At 35.5% G+C, this 21,884-nt stretch overlaps 1 protein-coding gene across 2 annotated transcripts; it reads right to left on the bottom strand.

Moving 5' to 3' along the window:
• Positions 1–7,318: 7,318 nt before the first annotated feature.
• On the bottom strand, positions 7,319–20,684 carry LOC143238481 (heparan sulfate glucosamine 3-O-sulfotransferase 3B1-like). 2 transcript variants are annotated; one of them, XM_076478755.1, is made up of 3 exons: positions 20,524–20,684; positions 12,603–13,070; positions 7,319–10,580 (listed from the first exon to the last, which is right to left on the bottom strand). In XM_076478755.1, the coding sequence occupies exons 1-3, from the start codon at positions 20,553–20,555 to the stop codon at positions 9,962–9,964; spliced, it is 1,119 nt and encodes a 372-aa protein (XP_076334870.1). In that variant the 5' UTR covers positions 20,556–20,684; the 3' UTR covers positions 7,319–9,961. The 2 variants fall into 2 exon arrangements, with proteins under 2 accessions (XP_076334870.1, XP_076334869.1); XM_076478754.1 differs by lacking the exon at positions 20,524–20,684 and having other exon boundaries at positions 8,717–10,580; positions 12,603–13,882.
• Positions 20,685–21,884: the final 1,200 nt, after the last annotated feature.

The following is a 21,884-nucleotide window of genomic DNA, read 5'->3' on the forward strand; positions in this document are numbered from 1 at the left end:
TTAACTATGTGCAAGAACTGCGTAAAAAATTTGAAAAATGCTAAGTAATTATACCTGAATAAGGGCATATTCTAAACCAGTTTAAAAAGGTGAAATTCCTTGCCGTTCCGCTTAAGACACGTTTAGCGTTTATTAAACATCTATAAATATTATTTCTAATACAGCTCAAGTTAACTCTACAGCAAATAGACATACGATTTGAATTCAAATAAACAAAGTTAACAAAAATGATAAATCGTGTTTAATAGTTTCGAATGTGCAAATTATGTAGTTGTGCTTTGTTTGTTTCAGAATTTCGCAAAAAGCTGCTCGAGGGTTAACTGCACATAACCAGCCCCAAGTCTTAAGCGATAGATTTGAAAGAGAGCAGCTGATCGGACCACAAATTATCGGACTACTGTTATCTGAACGAATAGTGGGACTTGCCTGTTACTCTTATAATACACCCACAGCCCCAAAGTGACAAAAACATTTCAGTGTGGCAACGGGACACGAGCCAGGGTACAAGGATTTACATTACAGGCACGCTAGCCTACAGGCCAAACCCGATTAAAGTATGTTGGTCTGGAACATAAGGCCTATAACTATATAAACGTTTTACAACACTCAAAAAAGGAAACAATTTACTCAGTTTATTTCTAAGGAAATTACACTAATCCATGTTAAAGGCAATAAAATCTATTATTTTAAGAATCTTTGAAGATGTCAGTCTGGTAGTGTGAATGTTGAATATGAAACACGACCATTCCTTAGCAGGATGGCCCGGCATTGCCAGGTGGTTTAGGCACTTGACTCGTAATCCGAGGGTCGCAGGATCGAGTCCCCATCGCACCAAACATGCTCGCCCTTTCAGCCGTGGGGGCGTTATAATGTTACGATCAATCCCATTATTCGTTGGTAAAAGAGTAGCCCAAAAATTAGCGGTTAGTGGTGATAACTATATGCCTATATAACCAAACATGCTCGCCCTTTCAGCTGTGGGAGCGTCATAATGTTATGGTCAATCCCATTATTTATTGATAAAAGAGTAGCCCAAGAGTTGGCGGTGGGTAGTGATGACTAGCTGTCTTCTCACAAATAGCCCTAGTGTAGGTTTGCGTTAAATTCAGAAGCAAACAAAACAAACTGTCCATATTCTCACCCCGAAAACTTTCCTCGTGACAGTTATAATGGAAGTGACTTTCATAAGTCACGTTTTAGAAGGATTTTAAATCGAATACGAGAGCATTAAAAGTTTAGCCTTTGTTAGATAATTCTATCTGGAATTTACACAAAACTAGAAACTTTAATAGGACATTCTGAAAGTTAACACTTCGTTATCGTAATGTGTTTTCCCTGTTTCACGAGGGTTAGCTATTTTATTACCTTTGAGTCAACTAGCCATAGTTTTTTCAGAAATAAAAAAAAATCAATTACCTAGAAAAAACAATATTCGACTTAGGCTTCTTTTTAATACGTTTTAATAAAATAGGCGCTTTTTTCACGTGTTTTTAGCGAGCTGACTACTTAAGTTTAAATTCAAAGGCTATTTCCTCTTAGTTTCACAAAAAATCATCTTGTCAGGTTTCTTACTGAGTTGTCTCTTCTAACAATAGTGCGCACAGAAGCACAATAATAGCACAAAGTAACAAGGTGTAATAGTTTTTTTCTTTCGTTTTTTGGCACTCGCAAATAAAAAAAAAGGTTCTTGTGTGCACTGTTTCAATGGTGACGCCGGATAAGTATAAATAATTTTAAAAAGGTGACAGTAGGTGGCGTATGAATAAAGGTTATTGTTTGTCTAATCTTTAAATTGAGATTAACATCTCTCGGCAAATAAAAATATATACAGGTGGGGTGGAAATAATGTGGCCTCTCTTAAAAATGCTGATTTGTTACATATTCTGTTAGATACCAAAAATATGTTGTCTTTAGAAAGCACTCTATTTTAATTTTAACAAATAAATACCTTAACTTTTCATAATTTTAGTTACATATTGTCAAAACAAACACTGTTGTACTGTTGTACACCACTTAGCCTACAAAATGATCAAACAAGCTCTCTACAATTGTAGAGATATCTTAGAAATAAGAGAATTGATGTTATGAAATGGCTAAGCCAGTCACCTGGTGTTAATCTGATTGGAAATTTAAGTGCTAAGTTAAAGCTTTTAACGAAAGATGGCAAACCAAACACGGAAGATAAACTTTTTGGAGTACTCAAAGAAGGATGGCAGTCAATCACTCAGGAATATCTGTGTACAAACTAAATGAAAGCATGCCACGTCATTGTGAAACAGCACTGCAATCCTAGGAAATGCTGATTAAATATTAACTTGGTTTGTTTGTTTTTGATTTTCGCGCAAAGCTTCACGAAAGCTAAGTTAGTAGTGTCAGACTAGAATGAAGGCAGCTAGTCATCACCACCCACCGCCAACTCTTGGGCTACTCTTTTACCAAATAAAAGTGGGATTGACCGTCACATTATAACACCTCCACGGCTGAAAGGGCGTGCATGTTTGGTGCGACGGGGATTTGAACCCGCGATCCTCGGATTACGAGTCGAACGCCTTAACACACTTGGCCATGCCGGGGCCCGGTCAACTCTGACCTTAATGACTTGTTTTATTCTGATCGCCACTGGTTAGTTTCACAATACTCAATAGTTTTACGTTTATTATTCCTGATGCAACATTTGGAGTAGCGAACTGGCCATACAGACTACATGAATTTATTCATGTTCATGTGAGGTACAAAACCATCAGCACTAGTTGGTAGGAGTAATCGAAATTCTGATTACATTTTTTGTCTGAATTCATTCCTTTAATGTATGTCCGTGTGTTTGTATGTTTGCGATTGAGTCTTAAGTTATTGAAGAAATCGAATCTAATAAATTCGTCCCCCGGTTGGTCAAAAGTAATTTTCCGAACTTTTAATCCTATAATCCACGGTTCGATTACTCGCGAAGACAACACACACATTCAAAATAAATATACCATTGTAATGTTTTGTACTAAAGAATCTAATTAATGAAGTCACAATCCCAAAGTCAGTAGGGTATAGATAACCTTACCGGACTCCACAACGATCATTAATTCAACTATTAACAGTTACTCATCTCTAAAACACAAGAAGACAGAAGTCATTAACTGAACATTAATGTTTACAGACAGATGTACTTTCATTACATTGAGTACATTCAGTACTTCCGATGATGTCATGTCCACACCTTATCAGCTTCATGGTATAGTAACTTCATTTGTTCGTGTAATTTAACCCCTTTGTTAAATTAAAGATATAATAGCTTCAATAGTTCTGGTGATATTATGTTCACACTTTGTTTCTTGAAGAGATAATGACTTCAGTCTTTCTGGTAACATCATGTCTACCATTTGTTAAGCTAAAGATCTAATACCTTCAGTAGTCCTAGTGATACCATGTTCACACCTTACTAGTTTCATAATACAATAACTTCATTTGTTCTAGTAATATGATGTTCACATTTTACTAACTTGAAGATATGATACCTTCAGTAGTCCTAGTGATACCATGTTCACACCTTACTAGTTTCATAATACAATAACTTCATTTGTTCTAGTAATATGATGTTCACATTTTACTAACTTGAAGATATGATACCTTCAGTAGTCCTAGTGATACCATGTTCACACCTTACTAGTTTCACAATACAATAACTTCATTTGTTCTGGTAATATGATGTTCACATTTTACTAACTTGAAGATATGATAGCTTCAGTAGTCCTAGTGATACCATGTTCACACTTTGTTAAGTTATTAATTTTGATACCTGTGTTTTGAGAAGCACATTTAATCCATTGTGTAAACTTGTGCTCAACAATAAACAATCCTAATCTCGGAAGTGACTGAAAAATAGGACCCACATTGCGGTGGAGACACACCTTCTATCAATAACTTTGCACTTAATTACAAACAAACCTCTTTATTGTTGAGGTGCTGGGGAGCTTTATACATATAAAGTATCTTCACTAAATTGTTAATATATATAGTTAGAAGGAAGATTAAAAAGGGTTATGAAAAGAGAAAAGAAGGCAGTTGTAAATACGGACAGTTTGTTGAATTATAGATGATCATTATAAAATGAAAAGTTAAATTTTACATGCAGACTATTTCTTATGTAACTGTCATTTATCTTCATAGTCGTAATAGTTTATGACGTATTTCCTCCTAGCAGAGGGCACGCCTCTTTAATGAATAGTTTTACGTTCCATCTAGCAAGTAAGTGACCAATATTCAAATACCTTTTAAAAACCACACACGCTCATGGCATAGCCAGGTGGATAAAGCTACACCATCAAACATGCTCGCCCTTTCAGCCGTGAGGTTTTGTATAATGTGACGGTCAATCCCACCATTCGTCGGTAAAAGAGTAGCCCAAAAGTTAGCGGTGGGTGGTGATAACTAGCTGCCTTCCCTCTAGTCTTACACTGCTAAATTAGGGACGGCTAGGCTCAGATATCCCCCGTGTAACTTTGAGCGGAATCCAAAACAAACCAAACTCACATACTAGTTGAGATTTTTTGACTCGCTCTCTCCAGGCAGTAGCTGTTATCTTCAGGGTGGGTTTTTTAATATATGGTCGCACTAAATGCTATCTTTTAACACGTCGCTTGTATACACATAGTAACATTCAGCAAACTGTATATGTTACAAATATTTTTGTTAGAAATAGTTCAAGCGTTGCCAATTTTCTGACACTCTCTTGTTATCAAAATAGTAATAACCTTAAAGGCTAAAATTCAAGGTTTAATATCTACAGTAGATCCGGAAAAGATGAGTAATTGTGTTGTTGTTTTCCTAAAACAAAATTACTTATTAAAGCTACTATAAAACACGCTGCTTTTATTTAAGTATTAGTTCTCAAATTAGTATATTTTGGCCTAATAAGCTGCAAAAATTAGATTAACCCTTTCGTAAGTTCAACATAAACTAACTGTTTAGTAGTTGTTGTTATTTTTCACGCCAGAAAAAACAAATGTTTAGAAGAAAGGATATGTAAAATTTATTCATAAATGCTAACGTTTATAGCCTTCTCACCAGATGGAACCATACACAACTTCATTGAAAGAAATCGATGTTATGAAACTGGTCACTATTAGTTACCACATTTTTTTACCGATACCATAGTTTTTTGATACATTTTATTTTATTTCTTGTAACAAATAGACGTTTGTCTCAAGAATATTAAGTTAAAATTTTGTAAACCGATAAAAAAATTCTGATTGAGATTAAAAATCGTGACTTATTAAAATACATTTCTTTTCTTCTGCTTGTTATCAGTTTGCTCTGATTGCCAAGTATTTCCAAAAGGTTTTTAATTCGAATTTATGATCTTTCAGACTCTAAGTTGTTGTTTGTTAGTTTGTCCACACTATTAAAACTAATGATTACAGCAGAAAATATTATGTACATAATGTTTTCCAGTTGCTGTTTGTTTGTCTAAGATATTAAAACTACCCGCTAAAGTGAGCCAGAATTATGGAGTAGTAAACGGCAGTGGAAGAAGACGTGACCGAAAGCGTAAATAGGTAGGCCTGTATACACACAACAGCAGTCAGTGATGGCGAAAATTGTGTAAAGATGAGATTCACACTGTATAGCTATGAGTGGAAAAATGAGGTGTGTGTCTTGGATTCAAACAAGAGCAACAGAAGAACAAAATAGACTTGTGTTTTTTAGTCCAGCCGTAATGGGCGATGTCTGAAGTGAGTTTCAGAGTTTGTGTGTGTTTTCCTTATAGCAAAGCCACATCGGGCTATCTGCTCAGACCACCGAGAGGAATCGAACCCCTGATTTTAGCGTTGTAACATCACAGTTTGTATCGTAATAACAAAGATATAGAACAAGTAATTCGTCTTGTAAGGGTCTTCTGAAGTAACTAAACCAGCCTGTATGGACATTGACGAAAAGGGGACAATTATTTAAAGTTATGTGATAGTCAACAGTATAACGAACAATTGCATATACGTTTGACTTGTTTTAATATATTTAAAATAAGTGGATTCTGTGCTGTTTGTTTATTTTTTAAATTTATCGCCAACAGCTCTCAGGCCCCTACTGTAAAGAATCGTGGCCTTTATACTGATCTGATACTGTAAAAATATTATGTTAGTCGTTTGCTTGAAATAAAATTTGAAAACAATAATGTATCACTGAAGACTCCTACTAAACACATTCAGTCATGTTTTCCGATTACAATGGCAGAGTTACTAACCAAATGAGAACGTTTTTAAGAGGTTTAAGGTGAGTTTATTATGTCAAATGATGCATTATTTTAGAGAAATAAGTAAACAAATAAAATATAGTTTACCATGTTAGGAATATTTCATCACTTGCTCTTCTGAAAGAAGCAGGCCCGACATTGCCATGTGGTTAGGGCACTCGACTCTCAGGGTCACGAGTTCGAATCTCCATCACACCGTGGTGTTATAATGTAACGTTCAATCCCACTATTCATTGACAAAAGAGTAGTCCAGGAGTTTGCGGTGAGTGTTGATGACTAGCTGCTTTTTTCTCTAGTCTTACACTACTAAATAAGGGAAGGCTAGCGCAGATAGCCCTGGTGTAGCTTTGCGCGAAATTCAAAACAAACAAACTAGTATAAGTTTGCTAGACTCTCCGTTTCCCATCAAAAACTAAAACGTAAACATATTTCACATGGTTCAAAAGTAGCACACAAGTAATTAGCTGATATAGAGCTGGCAATATCAAAATACAAGTAATTATCTGATATAGAGCTGGCAATATCAAAATACAAGTAATTATCTGATTTTTACCTAATTTTATCAACCACATATGATATTCATCTACACATCTGTTGCTTTTTTGTTCTGTCCTTTTGATGACCCGGGTAGGACAATAGTAATTTTATAAAAAATACAGCAGACAGTTTCAGGGTTCGATTTACCTCGGTGGATACATCAGAAAGTTTTGAACGTATAAATTAGTTTCGGCATCAGGACGATTTAATTCTTAAGTTTGCATCTAGTAATCTTAAGTTTGCATCTAGTAGCGTCCAGTTTCAAATATCGAAAATTTATTCAACGTACACATTCACATTTTATATTCCACTGCTCAAGTTGATCAAACTGTATGAACAGTTAATAAATATTTTTTTCACTATTTTTTTCAGCTGGATCTAAATACAACAAGATCACAGTCTCATGATAATGGTTAACGAATTAGGATCTGGAAGGTGGTGCTCTTTGTTATAACATTTGTTTGTCACCTGCTCGCTTGTGCGTCTGTCTATCACCAGCTGCTAAATAATGCTTTCTGCTGTAGATATCAAACGCCGTTTGTGAACCCTGCACATGTGCATTAGAACCAGCTAACTCGCGCCAGTTGATTAGTATAATTTTTGGTCTTTTGTATTAGAATTGTTAATTAGGGTATTATTTGTATGTAAATTACTTTATCTTCCATCGAACTTCTTTTATTTATAATTAATGCTAAAGGGCCATCAATTTTTCAACGATTCATTTTGTTTTAGCAACTGAAAATAATATTTGTTTTTTAATTTCATGCACGGCAATTTTATTTCAAATGGTTTTTCGGCAATAAACCAGTCAGAACAAAATACTTCTTTACCGCACTTATTGCTCTATCTTTTATATCTTATAAAGACTACAGTTAAGTTAACTAGTGTCCTCAAGAAGGACAGCGGTAAGTTACGACTCTATTTAAATTAACCAGTGTCTCCTGTGAGAAAGCGGTAAGTTACGACTCTGGTTAAATTAAACAGTGTTCCCCGGTAAGACAACTGTAGGTTATAACGCTAGTTAAACTTAAACAATGTACCCTGGGGGACAGCTGCATGTTTACGGATTTACAACGCAAAACTGTGGGGTTCTGTTCCCCCCGGTGGACACAGTAGATAGTCCAATGTGGCTTTCCTCTAAAGTAAACAAACTGAATTAAAGCATAATGTATCTAATAGTTTAACTTCTAGAATGTGAATAATAACCAATGATTACCGCTACGTGCATCTATTGCTGTAATTTCACATCTATGTTAAACACAGATCCTGGTATTATGTACGACATAAAACATGTTTTATCCAAAGGGCAGGTCAAATACTTTCCATCCAGAGATGACACATAGATTCCGGTACTCACTTCCAGCTTAATTGTAGTCCATCGCAGGTTAGGCCTTCAGCTAACAGATAATACCCATCATGCACATGGGTAGACAGAAACGAATAGGTTAACGGTAATGTAATATATACAAGTTCTAATTTTGTTACTGCATGGAAAAATTTTAAAAAATGCTTTGAAAAAAGGTTTACTTGTTCCTAATATTATTTTTTACACAAAGCTACGAAATAGGCGATCCACCTTTTGTCACCACAAAGAATCGAACCCCGGATTTTAGGGTTGTAAGTCAGTAAGCTTACTGCTGACATATGGGGGGACTTTTCCTTAAGCTCACTATTCACTCATAGGTGTTTCATAAGGTTCTTTAGTTAAATAAAATAACCAGTCTCTCAGAAACTTCATTTTGCAATATTTCAAAGTTAATGTGAGTTATGTCAGGGAGTTGGTATTCTACAGCTATGTTATGGATTTGATATTCAACAGTTATGTTATGGATTTAATATTTTATGACTATGTTACAGAGTTGATATTCTACAACTATGTCATGTAGTTGACATTTACAGTATTTTGCATTGAAAAGTGTTTTGAAAATATAACAATCTCAACGTTATTTGTGATAGTGCTAGATAGATTTAAACAGTAGAAACAGTCTTAGTGTTAATTAGAGTACAAAACGTGTATCCGGCAGGAATTAAACTCTAGATTTCACTCCTGTTTAGTTTCAATCGGTTTCATGTGACGATATCTTTATTTTACCATACTTACTCCAGGAAATCTTCAGATAACACATGAACAGTAACAAGCAGTGTAACCTATTACTTTCATGTTCTCGGGACTTATACCAAATCTTCTACAAGTTTATTTGTTTGTTTTTAATACTATTTTACTAGACGTTGATTTCTGGTAGCAAACAGTTTATACTAAAAAAATTCAGCGACCTTTGATTCACAACGGTCACAATGATTTTTGACACGACTTTTGATCTAGAATGGCTGCTTGGGATAAAAATTCCGAGATCCTGAATGCTAATATAAATTCACCACATAAATTCCTAGATTTTCGGGATTGTGTTAATAAATACCCTTTAGTAAACAGCACTCAGTTTTCGGCTTTAAAAAAGTCTATAATTTGAATTAGTATCTTTATCATTTTAAAGTGTGAATTGTCCAATATTTTGTCGTGAAGCACTGTTTTATAAAAGCATTAAAATGGTTACTTTCATCTTAAAATTTCACTTTTTTGTCGTTGAGAAATATTCCATTTTATAAATATATTCAGTTTCAGCAAGATTATGGACTTTATCAAAATATCGATAATTCGGTAATTTCTCGTGATAATTATAATATTCACAGCTTCTCAGGTATTAGTCCCCCTCCCAAGCGATATGCATGTGAACGTAACAAAGCTAGAAATTGGATTTCGATACTCATAGTTTGCAGAGCACAGATAACTCATTGTGTAGCTTTGTGCTTAACTTCAAAACAGATAAACAAATTAAGATATAAATCGTAAAAAAAGCAGGTTGAAAGCTGATACAAAAATGTACCTTTTACGTTAGAGAAGGAAGAGAGATAACGTAATTATTAAGAACAAATAGAACCGAAAGAAACGGAATATTTTCATTTCCGGTCGGATCCCGAGATTCGAAGCCTTTAATGTCACATAATAATATTTTGGACATGACCTTTGATTTACATCAGTCACATGGTATTGATCGTTAGGGATTTCAAATATTCGGAATTACTTGAAGACTTTTTCAAAATGAGTTTTAGAAATCCAGAACTGATTTATGAATGAATTCTTTAAGCATGTATGTAGAGACAATTGTAGACTGCACAGTGCACAGTTCATGGCCACGTGAATTCCCTTCCAACTATTTGGAAGAACTTTTGGTTGAAAGGTCGATAAAAGTCTCGGAGTCTGTCAATGGTTTCTGAGGCAATGTCCGGATGAGTTCGACCTTTCGTTTTCCCCAAACAATGAGGGACTCCTTTGTTCTCTGACTTTTTAACGCAAGGGAAGCCTTTGGTTTGGTTGAAGTAAAAATGGTGGTCGCTCACGATGCGAGGCAGACCTAGAAAATCTTGTACCATCATCATCTCTTTGCCCGGGTTTTTTATCAAGTTCTCCCCACTAACCACGTGGATCTGTCGGCGGGGAAAGAAACGGTTCCACAGTAGGAGGTAACGGACGTAGACTCCTATACCGATAGCTGGCCACGAAGTGTCTATCAGTCCGGTCGAAGCGTTCAAAAACGCCATATTCTTGAAGGAAGGAGTTTGAGGCCATTTAGTCACCGTTTGCGTATAATCAGAAATTGCGCGAGTCACAGGGTCACGCACCACTAGTAGCAACTTCATATCACGTGACATGTTGTGAACTCTGGCCGGTACTTGCTTACCAATAAAATAGCTCGGTGTTTTCTCAATGGTCAGCTGATCTATCAACGTCCGTGGCATCTGTTGCCTAGAATATTAAACAGTGTCAGAAATGTTTCGTTAGGTAAAAATAATTAATTACATCGTTCACAAAACACACTGAAATTAGAACTCACTGTGTGAAAAAAATTGAATTTTTTTATTACTCAACTAATCGATATGCTGTATTAAAGATCCGTGAATATATTTGTATGAGTTATACACGAGTATCAGGGAAACTGAGCACTCATTTTTCATAATCACAAAGGAATCAAGCGAACAACCCTGGTTGAATATTGGATTGCACTATGCAACACATATTTTGTTTCTGGATAGTATGTGTTATTTTTTAATTGCTTGTGTTGTAAAAGTACAGAAAATGGCCATTATTCCCTTCAAATTTTGCTTTTGTGACCTGGATAATGAAATTTAGAAATTTCTATGTAAAAACAGGCAGATGTGCACATTTTCGTTTACATAACAATATTATTAGCATAATCATTTCTGAATAAAACAACATATGAATCAAGATTTACATGTATTTATACTAAAGTTATACAAAAATGTTTAAAATTGAGTAGTTTTTCGAGATTCGCGACTGTAATGTAAACCACTTTCATGTATTAGCCCCCAAATATAGTCTCACATCATGTTTTTGTTATACGCTCCCAGGCCACAAAAGCAAAGTCTGAAGATAAAAATAGGCATTTTCCATTTACTTTAGGCATAAGCAGTTGGGAAATGACACTTCCTGCCCAGGAACAAGAAAAGTAAAAATTTTGTTATATAGTGTTATCAGCACTGTTGGACAGTCCTGTTCTGAAGAAAAAATAAACCAATTACTTTAGACTTGAAGAATTATGTTTTACGCAAAACCCACTGAGGAAAGAAAAAATATTATTGTGAAATTCAAGTGGGTGCTATTTAATTCTAAACCAAAACAACTGTGAAACCGGAAGTGAAAAGAGAGTGTCAGCTAATTGTTTTCTTTTGTTATTTATTTATTTTAGAACAGGCCCGGCATGGCCAGGTGGGTTAAAACGTTCGACTCGTAATCTGAGGGTCGCGGGTTCGAATCCCAGTCGCATCAAACATGCTCGCCCTTTCAGCCGTGGGAGCGTTATAATGTGACGGTCAATCCCACTATTCGTTAGTAAAAGAGTAGCCCGAGAGTTGGCGGTGAGTGGTGATGACTAGCTGCTTTCCCTCTAGTCTTACACTGCCAGCACAGATAGCCCTCGAGTAACTTTGCGCGAAATTCAAAAACAAACAAACAAAATTTATAAATCTTCAAATTCACACACACTTCAGAATGATCCTAATTAAAGTACGCTGTGACGTAAGTGAAGTGAAGCATTGTTACAACAATAACTAAAAGAGAAACAATATTCGACAGGTGATTCCCCATGTGAAACACACCAATAAATCTCAAATCTAACTTTATTTATTAACATTATCTACATATATGTTGATAACATTTCATGATGTTTTTTGGTTTTTTTTCCATTTCAACCACGTTTCAGTATTATGAAATGATAAATCATTTCTTGTTTTTGTACTGTATCTTCGAAAGTGGTTCTTCGTTAGGCCTGCAGAGTATCAGTGGTGTCGCTAAGCGCTGGCACGCGGTGGTCGTGCCCCGGTTCTATTTAAAATTACCCCGAATACCCAGTTGATGTCTCGAAAGTTGAGGATATAAAACTACGATCATATTGAAACGTCTAAAATTCTATGTTTAAACTGATAAAAGTTTGACATTATAACCACTCTTATGGCTGTAATTTGATGGATAAAAGTTTGACATTGGAATTATCCTTGAGGCTGTATTTTGATTAATAACATTTGGACATTGCGACCATCCTTGGGGCTGTGTTTTGATAGATAAAAGTTGGAAATTGAAACCACCCTTGGGGATGTGTTTTGATTAATAGTATTTGGACCTTGAAACCACCCTTGAGGCTGTGTGTTTTTAATTCATAGAAGTCGAACGTTAGAATTTGTTCTCGCGAAATGCAATGTAGCGAATTGTGAAGGACCGAAATAAGGTATTAAAAAACAAATCTTAACCTACCTGTACCATTCCAGCCCCAGGTGATAAAACTTGTCGAAGAAGTGGACCTCCGGACCAGGAGCACGGACGTTCGGGTGAAGTCGGAGAAACTCTAATAGTGCTCGCGTTCCGCATTTCTTTACTCCGATTATCAACGCTTGAGGAAGCCTCGATTTTGGAAAGTTCTGCGTTTCTTCCCGTTTCAGAAGGGACCGTTTCTTGTAGCTCCTTTTCTTTCGAAACGCTACACTAGAATTAAAGGACGTTTTGCTGTAGAGAAGTCTCTTCCCGCTCGATATATCTTTCGAGGGGATTTCCGTAAGATGATTCTTCCTCAGGAGTTTCTTACCGAATCCCCCAACAAAATGTTTATATCGCTGTTGAATTTTTCTCGGCAACCATGCTCTGACCACATAATCTTTGTAGACACCGGAATTTCTCACTCCATTTACTGTTTCTAATTCGTTGTCTTCCTTGTGTCGGTGAACGCTGCTTAAAAGAGAAGCAGATATAACTGACTGACCAGTGATCACATGGTGTCTGTTAGAACACTGCAGTACTTTGAAGTAAACGTAACAGCAAATGAACGAAAACAGAGCACAAATGAATATTAATTGTTGGAAAAGAGACCGTTTTCTATACCATAGCGACTGAAACTTCCGCATAGTTTTTAACGTGAAAGTTCTGTATAAGTAACTTTGTTCTTTAAGGGAGTGTATAAACAGCGTTCGAAACTGGTATTCTTAAACTCAATACGTCATTGACCGAAAGATTTAACTAAAGCCATGTCACTAAGCGACCTGAAAATGTGTTGTGCCAAAATGCCCACACAGCCATTCTGAAAGTCAAAATTTTCTCGAAGATGAGTGAAATACGTAACTAAAGCCTTGTTTCTAAGCGACCTGAAAATACATTTTACTGTAGTATATTTCTAGGCATCTTGTGGTCTTCATGAGTTTCGAGGTGTTATCTCAGTATTCAATATTATCATCTCATTGGAGAATATTTTCAGACTGATGCTTCTGAGATCTAATGAGTAACATCATTAATTCTCCCTTGTCATTCGTCTACTTATACATCCAGTAAATGCGGGTTATTGCCATATTTATTTCTTAAAACCCTTTAAAGTAATGGCCACCGGCGATTTCAGTAAAAGCTGAAAACTCAGACCTACAAGTCGCTGATTGTTTTTAGTCCAATCGAATCTACTGCTTCCAAGAGCTAAGAAGTTGCTCAAACCGCGAAACTTCTGCGATCGATAGTCGATCTACGAGGTTGGAAGAAAAGAAGGACACTGCGTCCAGACAAATCATGGGCTCTCTTTAACTTCACCTTGGAGTCACTGCCCCCATGCGGAGAAACTGTTGTATTAATGTTTTTTTTTACTTGAGATTTTGTGACGTATACAAAAACCGTTAGTAAAACATATAGAAGTATTTTGGGCCTCAATCTGTAGAATTAGTTTACCCCATAACCTATGGAATTAGTTTACACTTCAATCTATAGAATTAGTTTATACCTCAATCCATGAAATTAGTTTACACTTCAATCTATAGTATTATTTTACACCTTAATCTGTAGAATTAGTTTACACTTCAATCCATGGAATTAGTTTACACCTCAATCTATATAATTAGTTACACCTCAATCCATGAAATTAGTTTACACCTCAATCTATATAATTAGTTACACCTCAATTTATAGAATTAGTTTACATCTTAATTTATTGAATTACTTCGAACCTCAATCCAAGGATACTGCTGATCGGCCCGGCATGGCCAAGCGTGTTAAGGCGTGCGACTCGTAATCTGAGGGTCACGGGTTCGCATCCCCGTCGCGCCAAACATGCTCGCCCTCCCAGCCGTGGGGGCGTTATAATGTTTCGGTCAATCCCACTATTCGTTGTTAAAAGAGTAGGCCAAGAGTTAGCGGTGGGTGGTGATGACTAGTTGTCTTCCCTCTAGTCTTACACTGTTAAATTAGGGCCGGCTAGCACAGATAGTCCTCGAGTACCTTTGCGCGAATATTCAAAAACAAACAAACTGCTGATCGCCTTGTTTTTCTTCTTTCAAATCAAGAGAAGGAAAGTGTGGCTCATAAAGAATTAACACATGCTTACTTTTTCTATAACCAAAGAAGGAAACATTGTGATATAAGTACCGATATTAGGTAACGATTTTATTTCGCCCAGGGGTCTGCGGTAAATTTGGGGGTTAATGAGTTCGGCGCTCTATTCCTCGAGATGAACAGAGAGTTTCAAAATCTTATTGTGTAGTTTCGTTCTAAGACACTGGTGTTCATTGGTAAGTGGTCTAGTTACGACCTCACAGAATGAGCGTGAACTGTCATATTAGATTATGTGTCTCTATGTGTTCGACAGAAAGCTTTGTCAGCTCAACTACATTTCAGCTGTTTCATCGTATAACTTTTTCTTTCCATCGGAAAACATATTTATGTCATACTTTCCTAAGTTCTGTTCCTTTTGTTTCTTCCTTAAACGGAATGGGTGAAGACCGGTAAACTGGCTCATAATAATACTGCAGAACAGTTCTGTTTGTAATAAAAGTTTCATTTCTGCAATTTTGTTATACGTATTTTGAATCTTTCCCTTAGGTTTAGCTAAACTTTAAGTAATGAAACTGATAGCTGGCTTTGAAGTAAACAACAGATTTTTATTTTAAATAACGAATCGTTGGTTTGTTTGTTTGTTTTTGAATTTCTCGCAAAGCTACAATAGGGCTATCTGCTCTAGCCATCCCTGATTTGGCAGTGTAAGACTAGAGGGAAGACAACTAGTCATCACCACCCACCGCCAACTCTTGGGCTACTCTTTTACCAACGAATAGTGGGATTGGCCGTAACATTATAATATCCTCATGATTGAAAAGCCGGGCGTGTTTGGTGTGAGGGGGATTCGAACAGGAGATCCTCAGATTACAAGTCGAGTGCCTTAACCACCTGGCCATGCCGGGCCTACACTGATTTGAAGTTACTATTCAAATGTTTATAAATTATACAAGTCTACTCTAATATTGTAGTTTATGTTTTATATTTTCCTAAGCCTAGCCTGATTAGCAAAGAAGCTTGTGAACTTATCAAAAGAAATTAAAACGTTTTTAAACAAATTTGTCCACAATTTGTGAGATACTCTCTACAAATCAAATGAGTCAGTAATTCTACAGCATTTTCATACCACCCCATTCAGATAACATTTACAATTTCCTAAAATACACTTTCCTGGAATGAAATTTTTACTAAAAACGCAACGTTATCTTTATTTCCCTACATTTTTTACTATACTGTCTTATCTGTCCCAGTTCCCAGAGTCCCAGTTGTTCTATCACTTCTCAAACTTGAGTTTGAGATTATATTCAGAAAAAAATTAATTAATTAGACATTATTTTAACAGGATCATTTTCATTAGGGAAACTATATTTATAAAAGTATTCAACAGACAACTCTTTCTATGCTTCCATATAATGATCCTACTGGACTTAAAATTAATTACTAGTTCTACTAGATCTAAAGTAAATTACTAGTCTTATTGGATATGAATTTATTTAAATGTCCTACTGGATCTAAAATTATTTACTTGTCCTACTTGACCTAAAATTATTTACTGGTCTTACTGGACCTAAAATTAATTACTTGTCTTGTTGAATCTCAAGTCACTTATTAGTCCTACTGGATCTTAAATAATTTAGCTTTCTTTCTATTATCAGTTTTATAAACATGTTTCTATAAGCTTCTCTTTCAAATTTATTTTATTAGACTTTTAGTTTATTTTATTTTATACGGCCCCTTAGTGGCTCAGTTAGGACTTGTAACACTAAAAATCTGGTATTGACATCTCAAGTGCGCAGAGTACAAATAGCCCATTGGGTAGAATTTTGCTGAAGAACAAACAAACAAACAAAATCCTTAGTATTCTAAAAATACATCTATGATCCAAAGTTTACATTTCATTTCCAGTTAATTTTTAATTTATCTAATAGTTATTTTAACTATTTATGACACATTCAAATACCATACGACTCTCTTATTATTCCACATTATCACAAACTTTTAAATCCTATATTAACGTCCCTCTTATTGTTTTACACTATCACACATAGTTAAATGTTATACTGACGTCTTTATTATTGTTTTACATTATCACACATTGTTAAATATTATACTGACGTCTGTATTATTGTTTCACATTATCACACAATGTAAAATGTTATACTGATGCCTTTATTATTGTTCCAGATTATCACACGTTGTTAAATGTTATACTGATGTCTCTATTATTGTTTTACATTATCACGCATTGTTAAATGCTATATTGACGTCCCTGTTATTGTTCCACATTATCACACATTGTTAAATGTTATAAAGACGTCTCTGTTATTGCTTTACATTATCACACATTGTTAAATGTTATACAGACGTCCCTCTTATTGTTTTACATTATCACACATTGTTAAATGTTATACAGACGTCCCTCTTATTGTTTTACATTATCACACATTGTTAAATGCTATACAGACGTCCCTCTTATTGTTTTACATTATCACACATTGTTAAATGCTATACTGACGTCCCTCTTATTGTTTCACATTATCACACATTCTTTTTCAAAACACCCTGTATGTTATAAATTTATCTAAATCCAATACTGACTCATCCTAATAATAATTACTTTGATGTGTTGTATATGAGATTCTAAATCAAAACACAGAAGAATGTTATCAGTCTTACTATATTAATCAATATATTTGATTTTAAGAGCGTGTGTGTGTTTTTCTTATAGCAAAGCCACACAGGCTATCTGCTGAGCCCACCGAGGGGAATCGAACCCCTGATTTTAGCGTTGTAACTCCGTAGACATACCGCTGTACTAGCGGGGTACATTGATTTTAAGAACCGTTAAACTAAACATGTTTACAAAATTCCGACTAGCAATTCGAGAGTCAAGGGCTCAAATCCCCGTCACGTGTTCGCCGTTTCATCCGTTTGAATGTTACGGTCAATCCCAGTATTCTTTGGTAAAAGAGTAGCCCAATAATTGACGGTGGGTGGTAATGACTAGCTGCCTTCATTCTAGTCTTATACTGCCAAATTAAGGACGACTAGCGCAGATAGCCATAGTGTAGCTTTGCGCGAAATTAAAAAAAAAAAACAATTTCAAGACATCTACAAATCAGTACTGAGAAACGCTCAAACGTTAATATTTTAAAATAAAATTCCAACAAATGCACTGTTTTAAGATTTGACAGATTTTTATTCACCTCAGAATCATTATCCACATAAATATTATACCGTTAGTCCTAGCTTTACTTTTACACATTTAAAATATGTATTATATACTTCAATGTAGTAACCTTTAATGTTCATGACTCTACATTTCAGTTAAAGCTATGATATCAGATTTCCAATTAGTTTTACTTAAAATTGCAGGAACTTATCAAAATACATTATCTCAGCTGGGCATTAGCCATGTACCATTCCTTTTCTATTGAACCATGAACCAGTTCGTACATTTCGTAAACATTTTTTTTTCTATTATTTTTCCTTTACACTTATCTTGTTCATATAAATTATCACCATTTTCAGCATTGTTTTCAGCATACCAAATATATTCCATACAAGAATGTTTGTTTGTATTTTGAATTTCGCGCAAAGCTACACGAGGGCTATCTCCGCTAGCCGTCCCTAATTTAACAGTGTGAGTTTTGAGGGAAGGCAGCTAATCATCACCACCTACCTCCAGCTCTTGGGCTACTCTTTTATCAACGAATAGTGGGATTGACCGTAAAATTATAACGCCCCCACGACTAAAAGGGCGAGCATGTTTGGTGCGACGGGGAATCGAACCCGCGACCCTCAGATTACGAGTCGAACGCCTTAAACTTCCTGCCCATGCTGGGCCTTTATAGGAATATAGCTCACAATTTGCTTCGTACTCAAACCAAAACCTTCTTCATAATAAACCTAACCAAGCTACGACTTCCTTATGAACCAACCTGGAAAACCAAAACCTTCTTCATAATAAACCTAACCAAGCTACGACTTCCTTATGAACCAACCTGGAAAATCAAAACCTTCTTCATAATAAACCTAACCAAGCTACGACTTCCTTATGATCCAACCTGGAAAATCAAAACCTTCTTCATAATAAACCTAACCAAGCTACGACTTCCTTATGATCCAACCTGGAAAATCAAAACCTTCTTCATAATAAACCTAACCAAGCTACGACTTCCTTATGATCCAACCTGGAAAACCAAAACCTTCTTCATAATAAACCTAACCAAGCTACGACTTCCTTATGAACCAACCTGGAAAACCAAAACCTTCTTCATAATAAACCTAACCAAGCTACGACTTCCTTATGAACCAACCTGGAAAACCAAAACCTTCTTCATAATAAACCTAACCAAGCTACGACTTCCTTATGATCCTACCTGGAAAACCAAAACCTTCTTCATAATAAACCTAACCAAGCTACGACTTCCTTATGAACCAACCTGGAAAACCAAAACCTTCTTCATAATAAACCTAACCAAGCTACGACTTCCTTATGATCCAACCTGAAAACTTCATAATAAAACCTTCTTCATAATAAACCTAACCAAGCTACGACTTCCTTATGAACCAACCTGGAAAACCAAAACCTTCTTCATAATAAACCTAACCAAGCTACGACTTCCTTATGATCCAACCTGGAAAACCAAAACCTTCTTCATAATAAACCTAACCAAGCTACGACTTCCTTATGAACCAACCTGGAAAACCAAAACCTTCTTCATAATAAACCTAACCAAGCTACGACTTCCTTATGATCCAACCTGGAAAACCAAAACCTTCTTCATAATAAACCTAACCAAGCTACGACTTCCTTATGAACCAACCTGGAAAACCAAAACCTTCTTCATAATGCACCTAAACAAGCCAAGACTTCCTCATAAACGAACCTGAAAAATCAAAACCTTCTTCATAATGAAACTAAACAAGCCATGACTTCCTTATGAACCAACCTGGAAAACCAAAACCTTCTTCATAATGAAACTAAACAACCCATGATCCTTATAATTCAAATTAACAAACTAAAACCTCCTTGATAAAACACAACTTCCTTTAAAACCATTGTTTTTATTTTATTTGATCTAAAACCTTATTGCTTTAATTCTAACTTCAACAAATTTTCCATCATTTGCAGTATAACCCAAGATATCTGAATTATGAATATTATATTAAACTCACTTTAACTTCATATAATAGCTGTATATTTTAAATTTTTAAAGATATTAATTTTCCCTTTAATACTGATCATCAGTTTGTGTTGTTTCTAACTCTGTTCTATCTTCCTAACACCTTCTCCATTACTTTTGTGTTGAACGAACGTTAAGAAACATGTCACATGCTCAGTGTTTACACCGAGTTTTATTTATCAAATTTAGCATGATAAACGAGCATCTTGAAAGTTTCTGATTGGATATTTCGTGTTTGAACTAACAAATAAATTCACCTTATCAGATTTTGATGCTGCAAAAAATATATTACTTAAGTGTTTTGTTGACAAGTTTAATGCAGCCTTTGCATCTGTTAGAAATTTGCCTCCCAATAAAGATGTCAAATATGGAACGAAGTAAAGAATTAATAGAACATTACTGTAAAAAAGGTTCAAGAACAAGGATATTGACAATGTACTCAACCCATAAATCACTCCATTTTTTAATTTTTTTTGTCGTACGTAGACTTCCTGATTTCAATAGGCTTAGCGGAACGAGTGTATCGACTTTAAGCATGAAAAACGACTCAGGATTACGCACATAAAATATTATACAACTGCCAAAATTTTCTCATCAGCTACCAAGCAGTAAACGCCAAGCGACGTCTGGTAAGTTTGTTTTTTTTTCGTTTATAGATGTGAGGTAGGCAGTTTTTTATTTTTTACCTCAGGGCTGGGATGTACTTCATCAACCCCATCTTATCTTCCAATGGCCAAGGGTGAGATCGCAAGCCGTTGGTTGGAAGTGGGGAAGAAATGATGGATGTCCCCTAATTCTGGAAATGTCCTGTCGTTGATGTACAAATGACACGTTTGTTCAGTCACTTCATCATACCATATATCACAGATATTGCAAAAATTGTACCTTTGCTGAAAAATAAAACAAACTTATTTAAATCAAGAAATTGAAAACATAGTATGCGGCTAAACAAAGAATGTAACGACACATCTCAACTGAAACGTAACAAACTAATATTTTCTGTTAATTGTAAATGCATTTGTCAATTGGAGATGAAAAGCTGTTATGGAATGTGTAGGGCTGCAGACAGGTCAATTGTTTCACGAAATGTTCCAAGGTTCAGGCACAGTTCGCGCAAATAGATCCCAAAATAACCAACTATTCAATGTTCACCCCGAAATACACACAAAACATTCTCGCCTTTTCAGCCATGGGGCATCATAATGTGACGGTCAATCGCACTATTTTTTGGTAAAACAGTAAGCCTAGAGTAAGCGGTGAGTGGTGATGACTAGCTGCCTTCCCTCTAGTCTTACACTGCAAAATTAGGAACAGCTAGCGCAGATAGCCCTCGAGAAGCTTTGCGAGAAATTCAAACAAACAAACAAAGTGCGGAAATACATCCAAACAGCACCAGTTCATAAAATCCAGGTTAGTGTAGGTTGTTTAACTTGGATTTGTTTGTTTTTGTGTACCATTCGAGATATATCTGCGCTAACAATACCAAATTGTAAGGTGAATAACTAGATGGAAAAAAAAATAGTCAATACCATTTAACGCCAACTCGTCGATGGTTCTAAGTGACTAGTAGCAGTTGCCTATCACTCTTATCACTTGATTTGTCTGCAAGTTATCATAATATCAAATACCATGGAAACTTTAGGAAGTGTGTGAAATTGTCAAGACATCAAATGTCGTGGAAACTTTAAAAAAATGTTTCAAGTGGTAGGGACATCAAATGTCGTGGAAACTTTAAAAAAATGTTTCAAGTGGTAGGGACATCAAATGTCGTGGAAACTTGAAGAAAATGTTTCAAGTGGTAGGGACATCAAATGTCGTGGAAACTTGAAGAAAATGTTTCAAGTGGTAGGGACATCGAATGTTGTGGAAACTTGAAGAAAATGTTTCAAGTGGTAGGGACATCAAATGTCGTGGAAACTTTAAGAAAATGTTTCAAGTGGTAGGGACGTCAAATGTCGTGAAACTTTAGGAAACGTTTAACATGTTTAAATGTTTGACACGTTGTTTAAATGTTTAACATATTGTTTATATCCAATGTTAATGTTCT

The sequence above is a fragment of the Tachypleus tridentatus genome, chromosome 13 (genome assembly GCF_004210375.1).
Source record: "Tachypleus tridentatus isolate NWPU-2018 chromosome 13, ASM421037v1, whole genome shotgun sequence".
In the NCBI taxonomy this organism is placed as follows: Eukaryota; Metazoa; Arthropoda; class Merostomata; order Xiphosura; family Limulidae; genus Tachypleus; species Tachypleus tridentatus.